The sequence below is a fragment of the Anomaloglossus baeobatrachus genome, chromosome 4 (assembly GCF_048569485.1).
Source record: "Anomaloglossus baeobatrachus isolate aAnoBae1 chromosome 4, aAnoBae1.hap1, whole genome shotgun sequence".
In the NCBI taxonomy this organism is placed as follows: Eukaryota; Metazoa; Chordata; class Amphibia; order Anura; family Aromobatidae; genus Anomaloglossus; species Anomaloglossus baeobatrachus.
In genome coordinates this window covers 354,739,590-354,760,118 of record NC_134356.1, presented here as the reverse complement: position 1 = coordinate 354,760,118, position 20,529 = coordinate 354,739,590, and the positions used below count along the sequence as shown (strand labels likewise).

The 20,529-nt window shown below is 44.6% G+C and overlaps 1 protein-coding gene across 2 annotated transcripts in view; it reads left to right on the top strand.

The window, feature by feature from the left end:
• Positions 1-20,529, top strand: part of TAFA5 (TAFA chemokine like family member 5) — an 854,645-nt gene that overhangs the window by 663,968 nt on the left and 170,148 nt on the right. For both annotated transcript variants that reach the window (XM_075345110.1, XM_075345111.1), the window contains exon 3: positions 1,247-1,374. In XM_075345110.1, coding sequence (XP_075201225.1) covers positions 1,247-1,374 — 128 coding nt within the window. The remainder of the gene's footprint in view (positions 1-1,246; positions 1,375-20,529) is intronic.

Here is a 20,529-nt window from a genome sequence, read left to right as displayed (position 1 = left end):
GATCGATCCCAGATTCGATAAGGGATCACCACTGGTGTTTTGAGAGAGAGGGAGAGAGTCCTATTTCTAGGGTGTCCCCCTCAGCAGTTAGGTACCCTAGCTGAGCTCCCGCTTCAAGCCCCGAGCCCAGTAAAGTCCAAGTTTTCCAGAGATGTCTTGCCAGAACTATGGTCCTGACTGGTCTGTTCAGCTCTGCTCTGCATGTGAGTGTGTTGCGCCTATTTCTACCCCAAGTGATACCCGCCCCCCCAGGTGACTGGCTTCAGTGACTGGCAAGTCCCAGGATTGTTATGGCCACCCCCTGCCTACCCTGAGCCATCCCACCCTGTGTGAAGGCTCCTAAGCTGTATGTAGTGTGGGAATGTAGAACTCCGGTGATTAACCCCCCCTTACCTGAGATGAATACTGCACCTTAATTGAGGTGCAGTACCCTGTGACAACCAGAGCCTCAGAGGCGCAACATCAGCAGATGTAAAGCACCCGACCTCCGAACTCTGATTTTTTTTTTCTAAATTCCATATGTAGTGCATTTTCGGTGTGAACTTAACTTTTCAGGCTCACTTATCTCTATTGATGACCTATTTTAGGGATTTGCTAGCCATTCCAGATTTTTGGGGGTCTGACACCTGTCATCCTCACCGATCAACTGTTATTGACTTTGGCAGTGGCCGGATTTAGAAAGTGAAGGGCTGTGAATGGTAAAGCTTAATCATAGCTGAGCTGCATTTCTTGGCACAGCCACTAATAGGTACATGGAGCTATGTTGTTCCCTCCTGTACACAGTATACAGCTGGTCACTACCAGAGCTGACAAAAGTTTTATATCAGGGAGCTGAGTGTTAGACCTCCAACAATCTAATATTGAGGACCTATACTATTACATTTAGCATCACAACAGTGGACAGCCCTTTTAACATAAAGTAGCTTGTTTATTCCATTGAAGTGAATGGAATCTAATGTCTGCACCAAGCATTGCACTTCACTTAAGTCATGGACTAATGTAAGGCTGTAGCTATATTTACCCTTAAATGAAACATTCATATACTAAAGTGAGGATCCGTAATTTAGCATTATCATGTCACAATAGTTTTTCATTTGTTAATTGTTATTTAACTAGGACAAGTCATTGACCTATTTTTCATTGAACTAGTTACTGTACCATAAAAGATGATGATCACATGGACATGGAAAATCTCAGAGGTGCAAAATATTTATCACCGTGCTTTTATTTTCTCTTCTCCTTACAGCGCGTATTATAAGAACGAAACAGTGGTGTGAAATGCTTCCATGTTTAGAAGGAGAAGGTTGTGATTTATTAATCAATAAGTCAGGTTGGACTTGTACGCAACCAGGTGGACGAATAAAGACAACTACGGTGAGTAAACAAGTGTGTAATATATGTGTTTAATTAATACATTTAATTATATATAAAACAAAAATGACAAAAATGTTTTTCTTTTACCTTCTGCTACCTAACAATGCCTATATATATATATATATATATATATATATATATATATATATATATATATATATGGACCTTATGTTTTTGAACTCTTTTTCTTACAGCCATCCAGCAGACGTGTATTACAAAACTATTGGTATTCAGTAAAAAGATTAGTCTTGCTTCACTGTCAAGTGATGGTGCTTCGGAAAATAGTAAGTGAAGGGTATTTCTGGCACACCAGAAAAGAAAAAATCTGAAAATCTTGCTGAAATGAATATTTATTGTGCGACCTAGTGCATTTTTTATAGACAACCGATGTTTTTACTTATAGAGAGTCAAAACGTTGGTTGTCTTTCAATGCACTAGGTCATTCAATAAATATTTAGTTCAGCAAAATTTCCTGATTTATTTTCTTTTCTGGTGTGCTAGAAATACCTTCCACTATTGGTAAGCAATGTAATTTGTACAGTTTTGATACAAAGCTAATGATGAACAGAATAATACAGCTAGATGAAATTGAAGTGAAAGAATTTAAGTAATAATTTTGGTCTAGATATGTTAATTAATTAAGTCAAGATGACAACTATGAACAGAAAGCAATGACTGAGATGGCTCTGAATTGAAAGTATTCAGTCTATAAAATTGTTGTAATCCAGGAATTTAGAAATTAAAACTAGAGATGAGCAGATCTGACAACAATCAAATTTGCGGATTTCCCAGGAAATTTAATTTACAGTAAAATTATTATCTTCAAATTGAATGATCACAGTAAGTAATACACATAAAATGTAGAAAATTTTAAAATAATATACTTATCACTCACTTATCTGGCCCCTCAACTCTTCACCATCAACCAGCCGGTGCTCACGTCAAAAAATTGTATCTAGGCAAATGTGTTTTTTTGTAATATTCAAGTAGAATTGAATTCCATTCAAATACATTAACTCATCACTAATTGAAGCCCAGGCTTCCAGAAATGAAGTGATCTTCATACACATTGTGAGTAAAGTTGATCAAACCCGCCAAAAACCGGGACCGGTGGATCACTGCCAGATTGAAATAAAAGTCTAATCCACTCCGGAATCTGGTGCCCATATAAGTCAATGGGGACCATAATCCGGAGATTAAAAACATTTGCGAAGGGGATAGGGGATCGCGAGCGCAATCTATTCACCCAGGCTGTGTCATGACAGCTAACTCCTTCCGGGTCACGCTTTTCCTTTCCGGAGCCGACAATTCAATATTCACTACTTTGCGGGGAAAGCAGTACAAGTGTCTGCGGGTCAGTATCGTGAGCATGCATGTAGACAGAAACACATGCACGCTCCTGTCAGAGTGTGTAGCTGTGCCAATGATGCGTGTCAGACTCGTGTGAGTCTGGCATGACATCACCCGTACCTGCCTGCCGTGCTCTTAGCGTGAGCTTACATGTACCCAGAAATACATGCACTCTCCTGTCAGAAGTGTGTTCGGCTGTGCTGTGATGTCAGACTCACGGGAGTCCCTCGCAAGTGTGATTCCGGTCTAAGAGAAACCGCATGCATTTTTTTTAAATGAAATAAATAATTAAAAAAAACAGCATGCGGTCCCCCCTAATTTTGATACCCAGCCAAGATAAAGCCAGCTGGGGGCTGGTATTCTCAGCCCGCAGCCATCTGGTATTGCCGAATCCATTAGATGTGACAATTCCAGTGCTTTACCAGCTCTTCCCGTTGGCCTGGAGCAGTGCCAATCGGGGTAATAAGGGCGTAATAACAGTTTACAGCTGCTACTAAACCCTAGGTTAGTGACGGCACAGGCATCTATGAGACACCTGCATCATACAACCTGTAAATGAAAATAAATAAACACAGACACCGAAAAAATTCCTTATTTGGAATAAAGCACAAAACACACCCTCCTTCACCACTTTATTAACTCCCAACACCCTGCAGGTCTGGCGTAATCCACATAAGGTCTCATGAAACTTCAGCTCTGCTACATAACAGATAGAGAACGACCGCTGGCTGTGCAGACAATGATTGAGCTGAGATGACTGCAGGCAGACACTGTCACAGGCTGGGGGCATGTCTGCCTGCAACCAATCACAGATGAGAGGACAGCCGTTTGGCGGGGAAAACATGGAAAGCATGGAAAGCTGTGTGCATGCGATGCACAGTACATAAAGTGAATGAGCGACCCGGAAGCAGTATGCTGCCATGACACCGAGTCTCAGTAAGTATGAAACCATCACTTATTTCTTGTTTTGTTTATTCTTACTTTAATTCCCGAATCCGGATTATGCACCCGGAATCCCGGGCCTAGGTCTGGCACCCAGATATCTTTGAAACCACGCGGATCCGGACCTAATTGTGAGCCTTTAGAGTTTACGTCTTTGGTTATTTTGTTTTATCATACCCCAATTGCCTTTATGATTTTGATCTATGCTATAGTATAAGAATAGCAGTTTTTTTCTCTAAATATAAGTTAGGAAGATATCTAGAAACTCTTCTGTTTCCAAATGCATTCATGGCAAAATAAATCTTATTTTAGCATACATTTAACTAGTTTATATTTACACTGAAAAGAAGAGCCACTTAAAAACACATATTGTAAGATAAAACCTTATAGGGAATCTGCCAGCAGGTTTTTGCTATGTAATTTAAAGACAGCATTCTTTAAGGATTAACAAAGAGAATTCAGGCCCAATCTGTTTTTTATTTGCTACATTTGTTTGTGCAAGTGGATGTCTGATTGCTCGGACTACAAAGTCACATGCACAACAATCCGGCACACCCCCTCCGCTAATTGACACCTCACCGTCATTGTACAATCTCTATTGAGAGCCTGGTGTGTGTGGGGAAGCTGATGCAGCACTGTTACATGGCTACATCTAAAAATTGTTATTGTGTCAGATTGATTGCACCCTATACCTAAGTGATACATCATTGGATTCAGAATCTCTTTGACTACATTATGCTTCTCTTAGATTACTTAGCAAAAACCCGTTGACAGATTCCTTTTAGGCATAGAACTTCCAACTTGTAGAAAGCTAAAATATAATACCTATGGATTTTCTGGGGCCTCGCTGTGGTTCCATATGTCTGAAATTTTAAACATCTAATATGGTGTATTTTAACCCTAGAACGCATACCTGGGACCTCGCAGGCCTGCTAGGTTACTTGTTTTCTATGGTAGATTTCTATGGTTGCGCGTTCTAGGGTTAAAGCCCTTATGGCTCTGTACAATGAAGTCTAGCAGTTGTTTATGTCTGAAGTATGCACATGAGCATCCCAAGTGATATATCCTTCCCAACTCATTCAAAGTCGTTTGCTATCTATTTTATATATGCTTCGCTTTGTGTGTGTACTAAGGCAGGACTTGCATTCTTGTCAGCCATCTTGAATGATTAGTGGAGGTGAAAGTCTCATTTTGTCTGCATCAGTTCATTGATTTTGATCCTTATCCAAAACAAACTAGACTCATTAATATTTTTTCCAGAAAATATAGAAACATTCACATTTTCAGTATTACTTGCTTAAAGGGCTTAGTCAGCACTAAAACATCTATAACAAAATGTCTACCATCTCAATGGTCCCGTCATTTGGTTTTATGATCAATCATTTGCTTTCTGTATCTCAATTAAGATGGATTAAATGAACCTTGAAAAGCTAATCCTATTTGTTGCATTACCAAATGTTCTATACCGTTGAGAAAATAAATTAATTTTACTATCAAACTGTATATATTTTGTCAATGATCCATTTCTGCTTAATTGTTATTTAATGAATTCTTTCTTTTAGATTATGTGATTTTGTTGAATTGAACTTAAAAGAACATTCATGCTCCAGTTCCTTGGTAGCTAACCTCACTAAACCTCTGTAATTTTATTGCTAAATTAGCTGAAGTGGGAAATTAAAGAGTATCAGGAACCTAAAAAGAGAACTCACAGTGGATAAAAGGTGTAATCACTCTGACACAGATTTCCATGCTTAGCTAGTAAAATAAAGCAAAGATCCACTCTGAACCAGGGAAGAGCTTTTCTTAATAGACTTTATTTACAGATAAAGCAACAAAACACTCCTCTCTATTAGCACAATTACATGCTATCTGAGCTAGAAATTAAATTAGGTTTTCCTGGAGATTAAACTGTTTTTATAATGCTTTAGTGTAACACTGATGAAACATAAAAGTTCTTATTGTGCGATTTTACATTCCTTTCCTATGTGCTCAATGGAATAACCTTCTTATATTATATAATCTTTACATTACACCACTTCAATGTAGAGATAATACCGAAAACTGACCATACTTATGGGACTGATAATGCTAACTAGTTTGACATTGATATTATAAATTTCTATTCAGGTAAAATAATCTGGCTATGAGCGCACGTTACTTTTTTATGTGCTTCTTTTCTGCACATAAAAAAGCATGTTTTGACAGGAAAAAATAGCAAAATTTTTGTTGCATTTGCGCATTTTTTCATTTGAGTTTTTCCGACTTTTTTTAAGTTATGGCAATCATGGGAGTTAAGTCTCCATGTTCCCATGATCGCCACCGGGTCTCACTGCCCGAAGTGGTACTCGTGTAACTCCCGGCAGTTTAATCCTCTGAATAATGTGATCAATTCGATCACAGCATTCAGAAGGGAGAGAGAGGGATCGCTCACCTGTCCCTGGCGATTGGATCCCTGTAATGTGATCACAGCGACGCAGTCACTGCCATGGCAACCCTAGGTTATCACGATGCTGACCCCGGGTTACTGAGCTACAGAGAGCCTCACACACCATGTTGTGTGCTGTTAGGGCCAGGTGGACGGGCAGACCCAGGAGGTGGATCCACTGGGCTGAACACCTCACCGAAGGCAAGGTGCCCGGTAGCCGGAGCACTACGGGTAGCAGGACAGTCCGTTCACAGGAGTGGAGTGTAGAAGTCCCTGGGACCACGGAGTCACTGAAGGTAGTCCGGGTGACGGAGCTCAGGTTCGGAGGCCGAGATGACGTCAGGCAGAGTCCGGAACCGACAGAGCGAGAAGATGGGTCACCACAGGGATCGGAGATGGTATGAACTGACGGGATGGCAGACCGTCACCGTTCGGGGTTCGGGTATCGTCAGGACCGGTTGGCGAGGCAGGAGCGGCTCTAGGAGAGAGATAGGTAAGTATACCACAAGACACAAGGAGACCTGACTCCTAGCTTAGCAAAACACGAAGAACAGGCCCCGTCCACTTGGAAAGGAACCCCCTATATACCCTGCACCTGAATCTTCAATATCCTGTTGGAGGACGCTGGCCCTTTAAGAGAGGGTCAATGACCGCGCGTGCCCTAATGCGCATGCGCGAGGCCCGGGTGCCAGAAGCCAGAGCAGGGAGCGGTGCACAGGAGGCAGGAGCGCTCAGCATCGCAGATGGGCGCCGGGACCGAGGATCGGGTTGCATGGAGGACGCAGGTGAGTATGCATGGAGGCCGTGGAGCGGGGGACGCCTTGCAAAGGAGCCGGGGAGCGTGGCAGGGGAGCCGGGGAGTGCGGCAGGGGAGCCGGGGAGCATGGCAGGGGAGCCGGGGAGCGCGACAGGGGAGCCGGGGAGCGTGACATGGGAGCCTAGGAGCGTGACAGTACCCCCTCCCCCACGCCCCCCTCCCCACAACCGGGACAGGGAGGCACGTATCAGGGGAGTACCCACATTCTCCCGGGGTTCCCAGGACCTATCCTCAGGACCATACCCTGCCCAGTCCACCAGGAAGAACTGTCGGCCCCGTACGGTTTTCATGGCCACGATATCCCTTACCGCATAGATGTCATCATCAGCAATAGGAGGAGGAGCAGAACTGGCAGCAGCGGAGAAGGGACCAAGGACAACCGGCTTGAGCAGGGAGACGTGGAAGGAGTTGGGTATTGTCATCGTGGCCGGGAGCTGCAGCTTGTAGGAGACCTCATTTATTTTGCTGAGGACTTTAAACGGCCCGATGTAGCGAGGACCCAGCTTGTATGATGGTAGCTTCAATCGGACGTACTTGGAGGCAAGCCAGACCAGATCTCCTGGAGAGAAACACGGAGGATCCAGACGCCTCTTGTCTGCGTGTCTCTTCATCCGCAGGGAAGCACGTCCAAGGGACGTCTTGACAGAGTCCCAAATTGTTGTGAAGTCACGGACTACAGCATCAGCAGCAGGGACATCCGAGGAAGAGGATACAGGTAATGGGACGGAAGGCTGAAGTCCATAAATGACATGGAAGGGAGAGCTGGAGGAGGACTCACTGACGTGGTGGTTATGGGAGAATTCAGCCCAAGGAAGAAGCGTGGACCAGTCGTCGTGATGGGCGTTAACGTAGTGACGTAAGAAGGAGGTCAAGATCTGATTGACTCGTTCCACTTGGCCATTCGACTGGGGATGGTAGGCTGAAGAAAAGTCCAGAGTCACTCCCAGATGTTTGCAGAGAGCCCTCCAGAAGCGGGAGGTAAACTGAGTTCCTCTGTCAGATACAATGTGTGATGGAAAGCCATGCAACCGGAAGATGTGCTGTATGTAGGCGTCAGCGAGTTCCTGGGCAGAGGGCAGTCCAGCCATAGGGACAAAATGAGCCATCTTGGAGAAACAGTCCACCACGACCCATATGACTGTGTGTCCAGAGGACAGGGGCAAGTCTGTAATAAAGTCCATTGCAATGTGTTGCCACGGAACGGAGGGTATAGGCAGAAGACGACCATATGGCAGGTGTTTGGGTGTCTTGTTCCTGGCACAAGAGGAGCAGGCTGAGACAAAAGAAGCGACGTCCGTGCAAAGGGATGGCCACCAGTAGTGACGTACAATTGTACTCCATGTTTTCTTCTGACCAGCATGGCCGGCTATTTTCGAGGCATGGCCCCAGTGCAACACTTTTTGCCTGTCTGTCTCAGAGACATAGGTCTTCCTGGGCGGTATCTGGGCTAGGGTAACAGGAGCCACCGGAATGATTTTACTTGGGCAGATGATGGGCTGGGATGTTTCCTCCTCCTGTTCCATGGGCATGAATGACCTGGACAAGGCATCTGCTCGCACATTCTTGTCCGCGGGTCGAAAATGGAGCTGAAAATTGAACCTGGCAAAGAACAAGGACCACCTGGCTTGCCGTGGGTTCAGTCGCTGAGCGGACCGCAGGTATTCCAGGTTCTTGTGGTCCGTGTAAATGATCACGGGGTACACTGCTCCCTCCAGAAGGTAGCGCCATTTCTCCAGAGCCAGTTTGACTGCTAATAGCTCTCGGTCACCGATGGTGTAGTTGCGTTCAGGCGCTGAGAAGCCCTTGGAGTAGAAACCGCAAGTAACCATCTTCCCGGAGGAGGACTTCTGCATGAGCACTGCTCCGGCTCCCGAGGAGGAGGCATCCACCTCCAAGGTGAACTGTCGGTTTAACTCAGGACGGTGGAGCACAGGGGAGGAAGCAAATGCCTGTTTCAGGGAGCCAAACGCGGCGTCGGCTGCAGGTGACCAGTCCTTTGGATTAGCCCCCTTCTTGGTCAAGGCAGAGAGAGGTGCAGTCAGGGCAGAGAAGTGAGGGATGAACTGACGGTAATAGTTTGCAAATCCAAGAAAGCGTTGGATTGCCTTCAGTCCGGAAGGAGGGGGCCAGTTGAGAATGGAAGAGACCTTCTCCGGGTCCATCTGCAGGCCGGTATCGGAGATTACGTAACCCAGGAAGGGAAGAGAAGACTGCTCGAAGACGCACTTCTCGTACTTGGCGTACAGCCGATTCTCTCTCAGTCTTTGTAGTACCAGCTGCACGTTCTCTCTGTGGGTCTGGAGGTCCGGAGAGAAGACCAGGATATCATCAAGATACACCACCACACAGACGTAGAGAAGGTCCCGGAACACGTCGTTCACCAATTCCTGAAAGACTGCGGGGGCGTTACACAGGCCGAAGGGCATCACACAGTATTCATAGTGCCCATCGCGAGTATTGAATGCGGTCTTCCATTCGTCCCCAGAGCGGATGCGGACCAGGTTGTAGGCACCCCGAAGATCCAACTTGGTAAACACACGAGCTCCTCTAAGCCGATCAAACAATTCGGGGATGAGCGGCAGGGGGTATTTATTTTTCACGGTGATTTGGTTCAATCCCCGGTAGTCAATGCATGGGCGTAGGTCACCCTCTTTCTTCTTAACGAAGAAGAAGCCTGCTCCAGCAGGAGAGGAGGATCTCCGAATGAATCCCCTTGCCAGGTTCTCCGTGATGTAGGCAGACATGGCCCTTGTTTCAGCAGGAGACAGAGGATATATCCGTCCTCGAGGTGGTGTAGTTCCCGGGAGTAGGTCGATGGCACAGTCATAAGGACGATGTGGCGGCAGTACCTCTGACTCCTTTTTATCAAAGACGTCCGCGAAGGACCCATAGGCCGAGGGCAGTCCCGGTAGGGATTCCGGAATGGAGGTCGTCGGATGGGCTGTATAGTCTTCAGACAGTTCTCGTGGCAAGAGGAGCCCCATCGGGTGATTTCACCAGTACACCAGCTGACTAGACGGTTTGTGTGCCTGTAACCAGGGGAGTCCCAGCAGGATTTGATGAGACATGTGTGGGAGGACGTAGAGAGCGATGTTCTCGGTGTGCAGGGCACCGATACGTAGTTCCACTGGCTTGGTGATCCACGAGATGGTGTCAGAGAGGGGTCTCCCATCTACAGAGGCAATCACGAGGGGTTTGTCGAGTGGAGTAACAGGCACCTGGTACTTGTCCACCGTGGCCTGCTGGATGAAATTGCCTGCTGCCCCGGAATCGAGGTACGCCTCGGCCGTGAACCGCGTCTCTCCCGTTGTTACTTGAACAGTCCACGTAACCGGGTCTGAGAGAGTCACAGCACCTAGGGTGGCCTCTCCTACCAACCCTAGGCTTTGGAGTTTCCCGGTCTCTCTGGACAGGAACGTAGCAGGTGTGTGCCTTCTCCACAGTAGAAGCAGAGGCCCTTGGCGAGCCGTTCTGCTCGGCGTTGTTCGGACTGCCGCAAACGGTCAATCTGCATGGGCTCGTGGACAGAGACACCAGACGACGCTGACTGGAGTACGGCGGGCTTCTGCGGAGGAGAGAAATGCCGTATTGGACGTCTCTCGCGGGACACCTCTTTGGATCGTTCCTGGAATCTGAGGTCCACGCGGGTGGCTAGTGCGATCAGGGCATCCAGGGTGGAAGGAACATCGCGACCTGCCAGCTCGTCCTTAATACGACTGGAGAGTCCTTCCCAGAAGGCGGCGGTGAGGGCTTCATTGTTCCACCCCAATTCTGAGGCCAAAGTGCGGAAGCGGATGGCATACTGCCCCACCGTCATGGTCCCCTGACGTAGTCTGAGGAGTGATGAGGCGGATGCGGCGGCACGTCCGGGTTCATCAAAGGTGGTTCTAAATGCCTGCAGGAAGTCCTGGATGTTAGTGGTTACAGGGTCCTCCTTTTCCCACAAGGAGTTCATCCAGGCCAGTGCCTCACCCTCTAGATGGGACATCACAAACGCCACCTTTGCTTGGTCGGAGGCAAACAGGTGCGGAAGCAGCTTGAAATGGAGGGAGCACTGGTTTAAGAATCCTCTGCAGTTCTTGGGATCTCCGGCATATCGGGGTGACGAGGCCATGCGGAGTTTAGAAGCTTCCGAGGTAGCCGCCACGGGAACCGTGGCCATGGACTGTGCAGTAGTAGCCTGAGATGCCAGGGACGTGGCAGTTGCTTGCAGCGTGTTCAGGCGGGTATCCACCGAGGACATGAAGGCCAGCATGCGGGACTGGGTCTCGCGCTGTCGTACGAGTTCCTGCTGCAAGGTGCCCAGCTGGGTCGCTAGTGCTTCGGCGGGATCCATGGCCTGTTCTTACTGTTTGGGCCAGGTGGATGGGCAGACCCAGGAGGTGGATCCACTGGGCTGAACACCTAACTGAAGGCAAAGTGCCCGGTAGCCGGAGCACTACGGGTAGCAGGACAGTCCGTTCAGAGGAGTGGAGTGTAGAAGTCCCTGGGACCACGGAGTCACTGAAGGTAGTCCGGGTGACGGAGCTCAGGTTCGGAGGCCGAGATGACGTCAGGCAGAGTCCGGAACCGACGGAGCGAGAAGACGGGTCACCACAGGGATCGGAGATGGTATGAACTGACGGGATGGCAGACCGTCACCGTTCGGGGTTCGGGTATCGTCAGGACCGATTGGCGAGGCAGGAGCGGCTCTAGGAGACAGATAGGTAAGTATACCACAAGACACAAGGAGACCTGACTCCTAGCTTAGCAAAACATGAAGAACAGGCCCCGCCCACTTGGAAAGGAACCCCCTATATACCCTGCACCTGAATCTTCAATATCCTGTTGAAGGACGCTGGCCCTTTAAGAGAGGGTCAATGACCGCGCGCGCGCCCTAATGCGCATGCGCGAGGCCCAGGTGCCAGAAGCCAGAGCAGGGAGCGGTGCACAGGAGGCAGGAGCGCTCAGCATCGCAGATGGGCGCCGGGACCGAGGATCGGGTTGCCTGGAGGACGCAGGTGAGTATGCATGGAGGCCGTGGAGCGGGGGACGCTTTGCAAAGGAGCCGGGGAGCGTGGCAGGGGAGCCGGGGAGCGTGACAGGGGAGCCGGAGAGCGTTACATGTGCATAGTGTGAGGGGCAAAGTGCTGCAATATAATCCACTGTCATGATAAAACATTGCACTGGATTATAGAAATGCAGAAAAGTCTCCAGAAACAATTGACATGCTGGTTCTTTTTTCAGCACAAAATCTGCAGGGAAAACAGAAGCAACATGTGCACAGCAAGTCACGATTCTCATAGACTTTACTGGATGTGTTTTTCCTTGCAGTATTGATTAAAATCTGCAAGGTAAAAAGCATGAAAAAAGCAACGTGCACACATAGCCTTAATATTACAAAAAAAATAGAGAAATAAAATCCAACATGATGAAAAGTGTCCTTGTTTTGATGACAATTTTTCATTATGGATAAGAAACCTGATGCACACTGGAGAGATAAAACTTAATAGAAATCTCCCCATCATTGTCAGTGAGACATTTCACCCTATGTGGTACTATATGATGCATACTTTTTTTTGTTTTAAAAACATGAGAAAAAGCCATGCACTTTGAACATTTTTGTATGGCATTTTTATATTTACATGTGTGTTGTTCCCCACTGCCATTTTTGAAATTCTACAGAGAATCCCAAAGAGAATAATGCCCTACATAGGTGAAGCTGATTTTTGTAATGAAACCCAAAATGCAGCGCTGCAAAAACTCCAAAAATGCTGTACAAAATTTAAAAGGATGTTGAGTATTTTCTATAGACCTTATACTAACATTTTTGATTAGCAGAATAATATGTGCCATTAACCTTTTCATAAAATCAAAATCTGGGCAAACAGAAATGCTTATTCTGTGTTTTTTTTATACTTAAATTCATGTATTTGGGGATAAAAATATTTTTTGTTTTTGGATTTTATTAAAAATGTAGCTTGTACAGGGTCTTTGTTTCCTTTTATATTCAACTTTGATGTGGTCAGTGGTCACAAATCAATTGATTGGAGCTCAAAAGGCAGTTAAGCAAATTTTAAACTCTCCTGTCACTGTCAGAATGAGCTCACTGACAAATTTTCAGTTAACGGATTCTGCAGCCAGAAAAAGAGAGTGCAATACAGAGCCTATAGAAGGCAAAATTTATAATAAAGGCCAACTGTAAAAATTATTTTAGCGAAAAATACCCTTTGGGCCCATTACCGTTTCTTTTTAAACGCATCAGATTTCATGTTAAAATAATTCTTGTAATGGGTTTTATTAAAAATGTTGCTCCATTTGCATTGTTTAACATATTGCTGGCTGCAGACTGGGGTAAATGAGAATCTGCTATTACGCTCATTCTGATGGTCCAAGGGGAGAGTTTGTAGCTCTTTAATCTGTCTTCTGATCTCCTCTGTTCTTTGATTTATGACCGAAGACCATGTTGAAGTTGAATATACAGGTAATCAAAGGGGCTGTAAAATAAATTCCAAAAACATTATTCACACCAAATACCTGTATTCAAATTAAAAAAAAAAAAAATATATATATATATATATATATATATATATATATATATATATTACTGTAAATATATATTCATATATACTATTTATATAGGTGGACAGCCCCTTTAAGAGCTTGCACTCAATAATGTTTTTTAGAACCATGATGACTCCAGTACCAAGTGAAGCCATGATGCTATTTTGAACAATGCCTTGAAGGGGCTATTGTAGATTTTTACTTAGGCCTACTAATTTCACAGGGGCCACAAGTTTCAATGTAGCACCCCCAACCTACTGTATGTCTAAATGCCTTTAAATAAATCAGCTCAGAATGTGACATTGGTGACATCTCTATGACACATAGACAAATGCTCATGGGTCCACCACTAGCTGCACCTTGCGCTGTCCAAACACCAAGGATGATATGTAATTATTTGTATGGGAATGATTGGCATTACTTATCCTTTGAGTTACGATTTTACATTTTAATTTTTTCTTGGTAATGTGACAGGTGCAACATGGTGCTTTGTTCATCATCATGTGCTCCATAATATAAGATCATTGTTATTATATATGGTACGTGCTAAGATAATTTTGTAGATATTGTCTAACTGTGTTAGAACCTGCTAGAGTATGAGCATTTACTGTTATCACTGCAATCATACTGAAGAAGATAATGGCTCACACTAATGTTTCATAAGCATCCTCTTCTTGCTAATAACACTGAAATACTTGTCTACAAGTGTTTTCAATGACGCAACCTGTAGCAGTCCTTTCTACATGAAACCTTTAGTTCTATGTTTAGAAGATGAGTAAACCATTGTGTAATCCTGACCTTGTACGTGGCCAATCTGTTCACAAATCTGTGAGGTTGCATTACTAGATTACTGCCAATTCAGTAATGGGCTGAACGAGGTGTTATGTATGTTTAGTCTTTCTTCACTGAACAGCAATGATTTAACATGATTTTTCCAATGTGATGACCATTTTTTCTCTTTAGGATAATATAACTAAACTACACGTAATTAACCATAGTACTTAACCTTCAGCTACATATTACACATTTTTATTTACTGTATGTACACAATGTTGCTACATTTACCTGTTAACTCTTTCCTATGCATGGCCTTTACAGATCATGTAAGGATTGCCTTTTGACAAATATATATATGGAGACTTGCAAAATTGTAATATTCCATTTCTCAGGAGTAATAATAGTAAAACCATGGTATGGCCTATAAAATGATTTGCCGGCACCACAAGCAGAGTTCATTTATTATTAAATGGAACCTAGCAGTGGAAACATGCTGCCTGATCCACAGGCAGCATCTATGAGACGTTGGTAGAATAATTTCTGCCTTTCATGTTTAATTCTGAACCACGGCGTCGTTTCAAACAAAAATATAGTTTATTTGATGCAGGGGACCAAGTGACTGGTTGAGAAGGCTGGTCTCCGGCGGCTTTTTCTTGGCTGTTTTCAATAGCTGACACATCTCTCCCTATACACACATGCAGGGAGAGAGCAATCACTCAGAGGGAATGTGCGGGTTGGGACCGGACTTTTCAACTTGTTATTCATGTGGTTTGGTCCTTTGCTGGCTTGTAAAGTATGCTTATCTCAGAAACGTCACAGCATTTCAGACCCAAACATAAATGGCTGAAATTATCCTGCTGGGGTCTGATACATGCTAATTGTGGATCAGGCAGCAACTATCTGCTGTCACGTTCCACATAAATGCATTTTTGTCTCTGTGTGTGTAAAATTAAAAGAAAAGCAACACACTAGTACATGTTCTCTTCATGGCCAGTCTCTATCTGCACTCTGCTTCTCATAATGGCATGTAAGGCTGGTTTCACACTACGTTTATTTAACATCCGTCCATAACGTTTTTTTAACGCAGAAACGGATCCAGTGCAAATGCGTTTTCATTTCAATGCATTTGCAATGGACTCGCGTTAACATGCGTTCACCTGCGTTTGCGTGCGTTATAGTGAGGATCCAGCAACTTGCAGTTTTTTAACATCTTTCAAAAATGCTACTTGTAGCGTTTTTGAGCTGCGTCCAACTTCTGCAAATTGCTGGATCCTGACTAAACAGCACTCGAACGCAGGTGAACGCTGGCGTACTGATAGGCAGGATCCTGCTTGCTCTACTGAGCATGCCCAGAAGCCAGCCTCCGTGATCAGTCTATCTCTCTCCTCCCTCTCTCTCTCCCCCTCCCTCTCCTCCCTCTCTCTCCATCTCTCCCCCTCCCTCTCCTGTCTCTCTCTCCCACCTGAGAGCTGCGGACACTCGTAACCAAGGTAAATATCGGGTAACCACTTATCTTAGTTACCCGATGTTTACGTTGGTAACTTGTGCAGGCAGCCGGCTCCTAGCAGCTGCAGAAGCTTGTAACCAAAGTAAATACCCGATGTTTACCTTGGTTACAGCCTCGCAGCTGTTAGATGCCGGCTCCCAGTCTGGCACATTCAGTTCCCCTCACTCCCGATCACATGACTCCAATGCCCGCCCCTAAACATCCAGTGACAGGATCCTGCAAAATAAGACATGCGTTTGCATGCGTTTTTTGCTGTAAAAGCAGGATCCGCTTTTGCAGCAAAAAAACGTTATGGACGGATGTTAAATAAACGTAGTGTGAAACCAGCCTAACCAATGAGAAAATGAAGGTGATGGACTGAGTTGTTTATTAACTACAACTCCCTCCTCCTCTCCAGATGACACTGATACAGAAAAATGGGCCAGTCACTCTGCAAACATCATGCACATCACTAGTCATGTGCCAATACTGCAAGGGTTTTAGCATTGAAGATCTGATTTATATAACACTTATCAATATATACCATACTTTTCAGATAAGACGCACTTTTTTACCCAAAAATTGGGGGGGAAATAAGAGTGAGTTCTATAAGCCAAATGTAGCTTTGAGGGGCCAAAGGAAGCCAGCACCAGCATGAGTGGGGCAATGCTGCATTCCCTGGGCTGGGACGAAGGGGTGTGCTGACGATGTGAAGACAGCCAATCGGCGCATTTGCTGCCTACGGTGCTATTTTTATGTAGTTCATTTCATCCGTCACGAAGAGATCAATGGAGCCTGCCGTGTGCCACCGTGACACTCCCTTCTCCCAGGATTGCACCACTTGTGCCACCTTCTTGCGACCCCGTCCACCCCCCCAGTACGCTACTTTTAGCCTATGAGATGGACCATAAGACAATAAGACAGACCTCCATTTTAACATTAAAAGTTATTTTTTTCCTATTTTCCTCCTCTAAATTTGGGGTGCATGTTAGAGTTCGGTACGTCTTATAGTCAGAAAAATACAGTAAGTAATACAGGTTCCCCTCACTTGTCACAGTCTGCACAACATTTCTATTCTTGTAAATGCAGTTGATAGAGAGGCATGGGACCACACTTGTTAGTTGGAGGAGTCTGATGGACAGGTCTGGTCACATGCGTCTCCATCAGCAATCATAGTGAGAGCAAAGGAGCTGTGCAGTCTATGAGGAGTCCGCGCTAACAAGTGAAGAAGTAGAACCTGTAACACTTTATATTAATAGGACGTGTCACATAATCATGTGCCCATCAAAACTGTTACAATAAAGATAAATTGAACTTATTAGTTAAGGTAGACTGCAATTTTGATATAACAGCTTGGTAATCCACCAAGTATTAAATACGCCTAAAATATAACTTTTAATAAAAATATGAGATAAAATGGAGGACCAGACATACATATATAGCGCGATTGCGCCTAAAAATTGTCACAGTTGTGATATCCTATATCATAAGTATTAGGAAAATACTATCACGGACAATAATAGCTAGTAGGCAATAGAATAATCGGCATTGAATAACCCTCATTTAAGTAATGGATGGAGGGAGAAAAAAGGCAACAATCTCACCCGTCTTCACTTCATTAGGGGTGAGTGTTCCTCAGCCGCAGAAGGTATAGGAAACGGAGTTGCCACATTAATAAGATCCTGTGGCTTCCACATGTGTTCCACGGGTTCCCTTACAAACAACTCCGATGTCATAACATGGAAACTTTTTCCTTTTCTCAACGCGTTTCAATAAATCATCAGGAGAATTAGAAAAGAAATGTGGTGTCTTTTCAGTGAAACCGGCATATCCGCCACAAGGTTCAGACACCCATCCAAAGCCACATTGATATGTCACTCATAGGACCGGCACATCAGCCACTATATGGGTCCAAAGAAAACCAAATGAGTCTACAAGAGCAAAAGCAAACGGCCTCACAACATCAGATAATATCAGTTCGGATGGCCAAATACAGTTTGCGTACTTACCAAGGTCCCGACACGTGGCACTAACTGGTACTATGCCACCGTGCCGAGCGCCGGCATAAGGTTTAAATAGCAGAGCATTACCGCTCTGAAGACAGGCGTGTGACGTCACATCCGTCCCACGGGTGCCCGCCCACTTCCTGCGGGTCATCCCGTATTGAGACGCATGTGACCCAGGATAAAGTCCTGGAACGCAGGACGCTCCGCGCATGCGCAGATGAACGGCCGCTGCCTCTTACAGTGCAGCAGGCGCATCAGCCTGCTGTCGTCATGTACGGGAATCTTGACAGAGCAAACATTCCACAAAATCATGCCCCTCTTCCCATCAACACCCCCCCCCTCCCCCTCCCCTTCCTAGTCCATCTGGACCACAATATATAAATTGTTGTCTCAAAATTGTCCGCTTTACCATAATGGCATGGCCATATCTAATCTGGATCATCTGTTAAACCTGGGACAGTGTGTCTCGGGGCATGATTTTGTGGAATGTTTGCTCTGTCAAGATTCCCGTACATGACGACAGCAGGCTGATGCGCCTGCTGCACTGTAAGAGGCAGCGGCCGTTCATCTGCGCATGCGCGGAGCGTCCTGCGTTCCAGGACTTTATCCTGGGTCACATGCGTCTCAATACGGGATGACCCGCAGGAAGTGGGCGGGCACCCGTGGGACGGATGTGACGTCACACGCCTGTCTTCAGAGCGGTAATGCTCTGCTATTTAAACCTTATGCCGGCGCTCGGCACGGTGGCATAGTACCAGTTAGTGCCACGTGTCGGGACCTTGGTAAGTACGCAAACTGTATTTGGCCATCCGAACTGATATTATCTGATGTTGTGAGGCCGTTTGCTTTTGCTCTTGGAGACTCATTTGGTTTTCTTTGGACCCATATAGTGGCTGATGTGCCGGTCCTATGAGTGACATATCAATGTGGCTTTGGATGGGTGTCTGAACCTTGCGGCGGATATGCCGGTTTCACTGAAAAGACACCACATTTCTTTTCTAATTCTCCTGATGATTTATTGAAACGCGTTGAGAAAAGGAAAAAGTTTCCATGTTATGACATCGGAGTTGTTTGTAAGGGAACCCGTGGAACACATGTGGAAGCCACAGGATCTTATTAATGTGGCAACTCCGTTTCCTATACCTTCTGCGGCTGAGGAACACTCACCCCTAATGAAGTGAAGACGGGTGAGATTGTTGCCTTTTTTCTCCCTCCATCCATTACTTAAATGAGGGTTATTCAATGCCGATTATTCTATTGCCTACTAGCTATTATTGTCCGTGATAGTATTTTCCTAATACTTATGATATAGGATATCACAACTGTGACAATTTTTAGGCGCAATCGCGCTATATATGTATGTCTGGTCCTCCATTTTATCTCATATTTTTATTAAAAGTTATATTTTAGGCGTATTTAATACTTGGTGGATTACCAAGCTGTTATATCAATTTTCATACGGTATATCCATATCCAGTTGCTTTATTCTAGACTGCAATTTTGGAATAGATCAGGTACAGAGGCTACCCCATATAGCTGACAACCAGCCATCGGGGACCCTGTTAGAACATTCTGTGTCAACAGCATAATCATTATGTAATGCATGGAAATAGATTTACCTGCGGGTTTATCACAGCGTATTTTGCCTATACATTGTATAATTTCTCATAAAACAAATTAATGAATTGTTCATAAAGTGAACAATGTTATGGAATAATTACAATCTGAAATTACTCAATGTTATTCTCTTCTAATATAATAGGATGTATAATGTTGGTAGATTAATGCATAATTATATAAAAAAATGTAACTGTATGATTGTCTATGCTACATTATATAACCATTTCCAGCACCTGTTAAAGGTTTTGGCACATTTTTTCATACAATAATATTCATAGTTTTATTGGAATGTGCATATTGTAAATTTAGACTGAAAGCAGCAACACCACAAAGGGAACACATATGGAAACAAGTAATAAATAAAAAAGTTGAACACAAACCAACATATGTGTTAAACTTTACATTCCTCAACAAACTCCCCATTTATGCTAATGACAACTTTACAGATTCTTGGCCATTTCTTAAGCAGTTTCATCAGGAAGTCACCTGGAATCACTTTCAAAGAGCTTCCAGCATTGCAAAGCACTTATTGATGTTTTGTCATCAGTATTCAGTCCAACTCATCACTAACGATCATTGTTGTGTTGAGGTCCAATGATTGTGAAGGCCATGTCATCTGCACTCCAACTATCTTCTTCTTGGTCACATAGCCCTTATCTTATATGGACTAGATGTATTTGGGTAATTATCCAGTGGCAACACAGATGATGGTCCCACTATGTGCACACCTGATGGGATGGCATGTTGTTACAGAAATCCATGATAGCAATGATATGTATAATCTGGCTTAAAGCATTTGTGTAATAGGGCTCAGTACTGTATGAAACTGTAGACCAACAGTGTCTCTGAAAAACATGCCTGACTATCATAAACAAATTCAGATGGCCTGAGATTCCACAAATGAACTCTTGACGAGAGACATCTGTTCATTGGAAGCCATTCTAGGGGATTAACTAATCAATCATTTGAGAATTTTATAGTGATGTGTAAAGCTGTCATAAGAGTGAAAATGGGGTACTACGAGAAATCTAAGGAAATCTAACCTTTAACAAATATTTTAGTTTGTTTTAAACATGTTTCTTTATGCCTTGTTTCTGTATGTCTTGCTTTATGATTTTGTTGCCACCAGTCTGATTTTACATTGTGCACATTCAAATAATAACAAGGAAAACCACTAAATGAAAAAGTG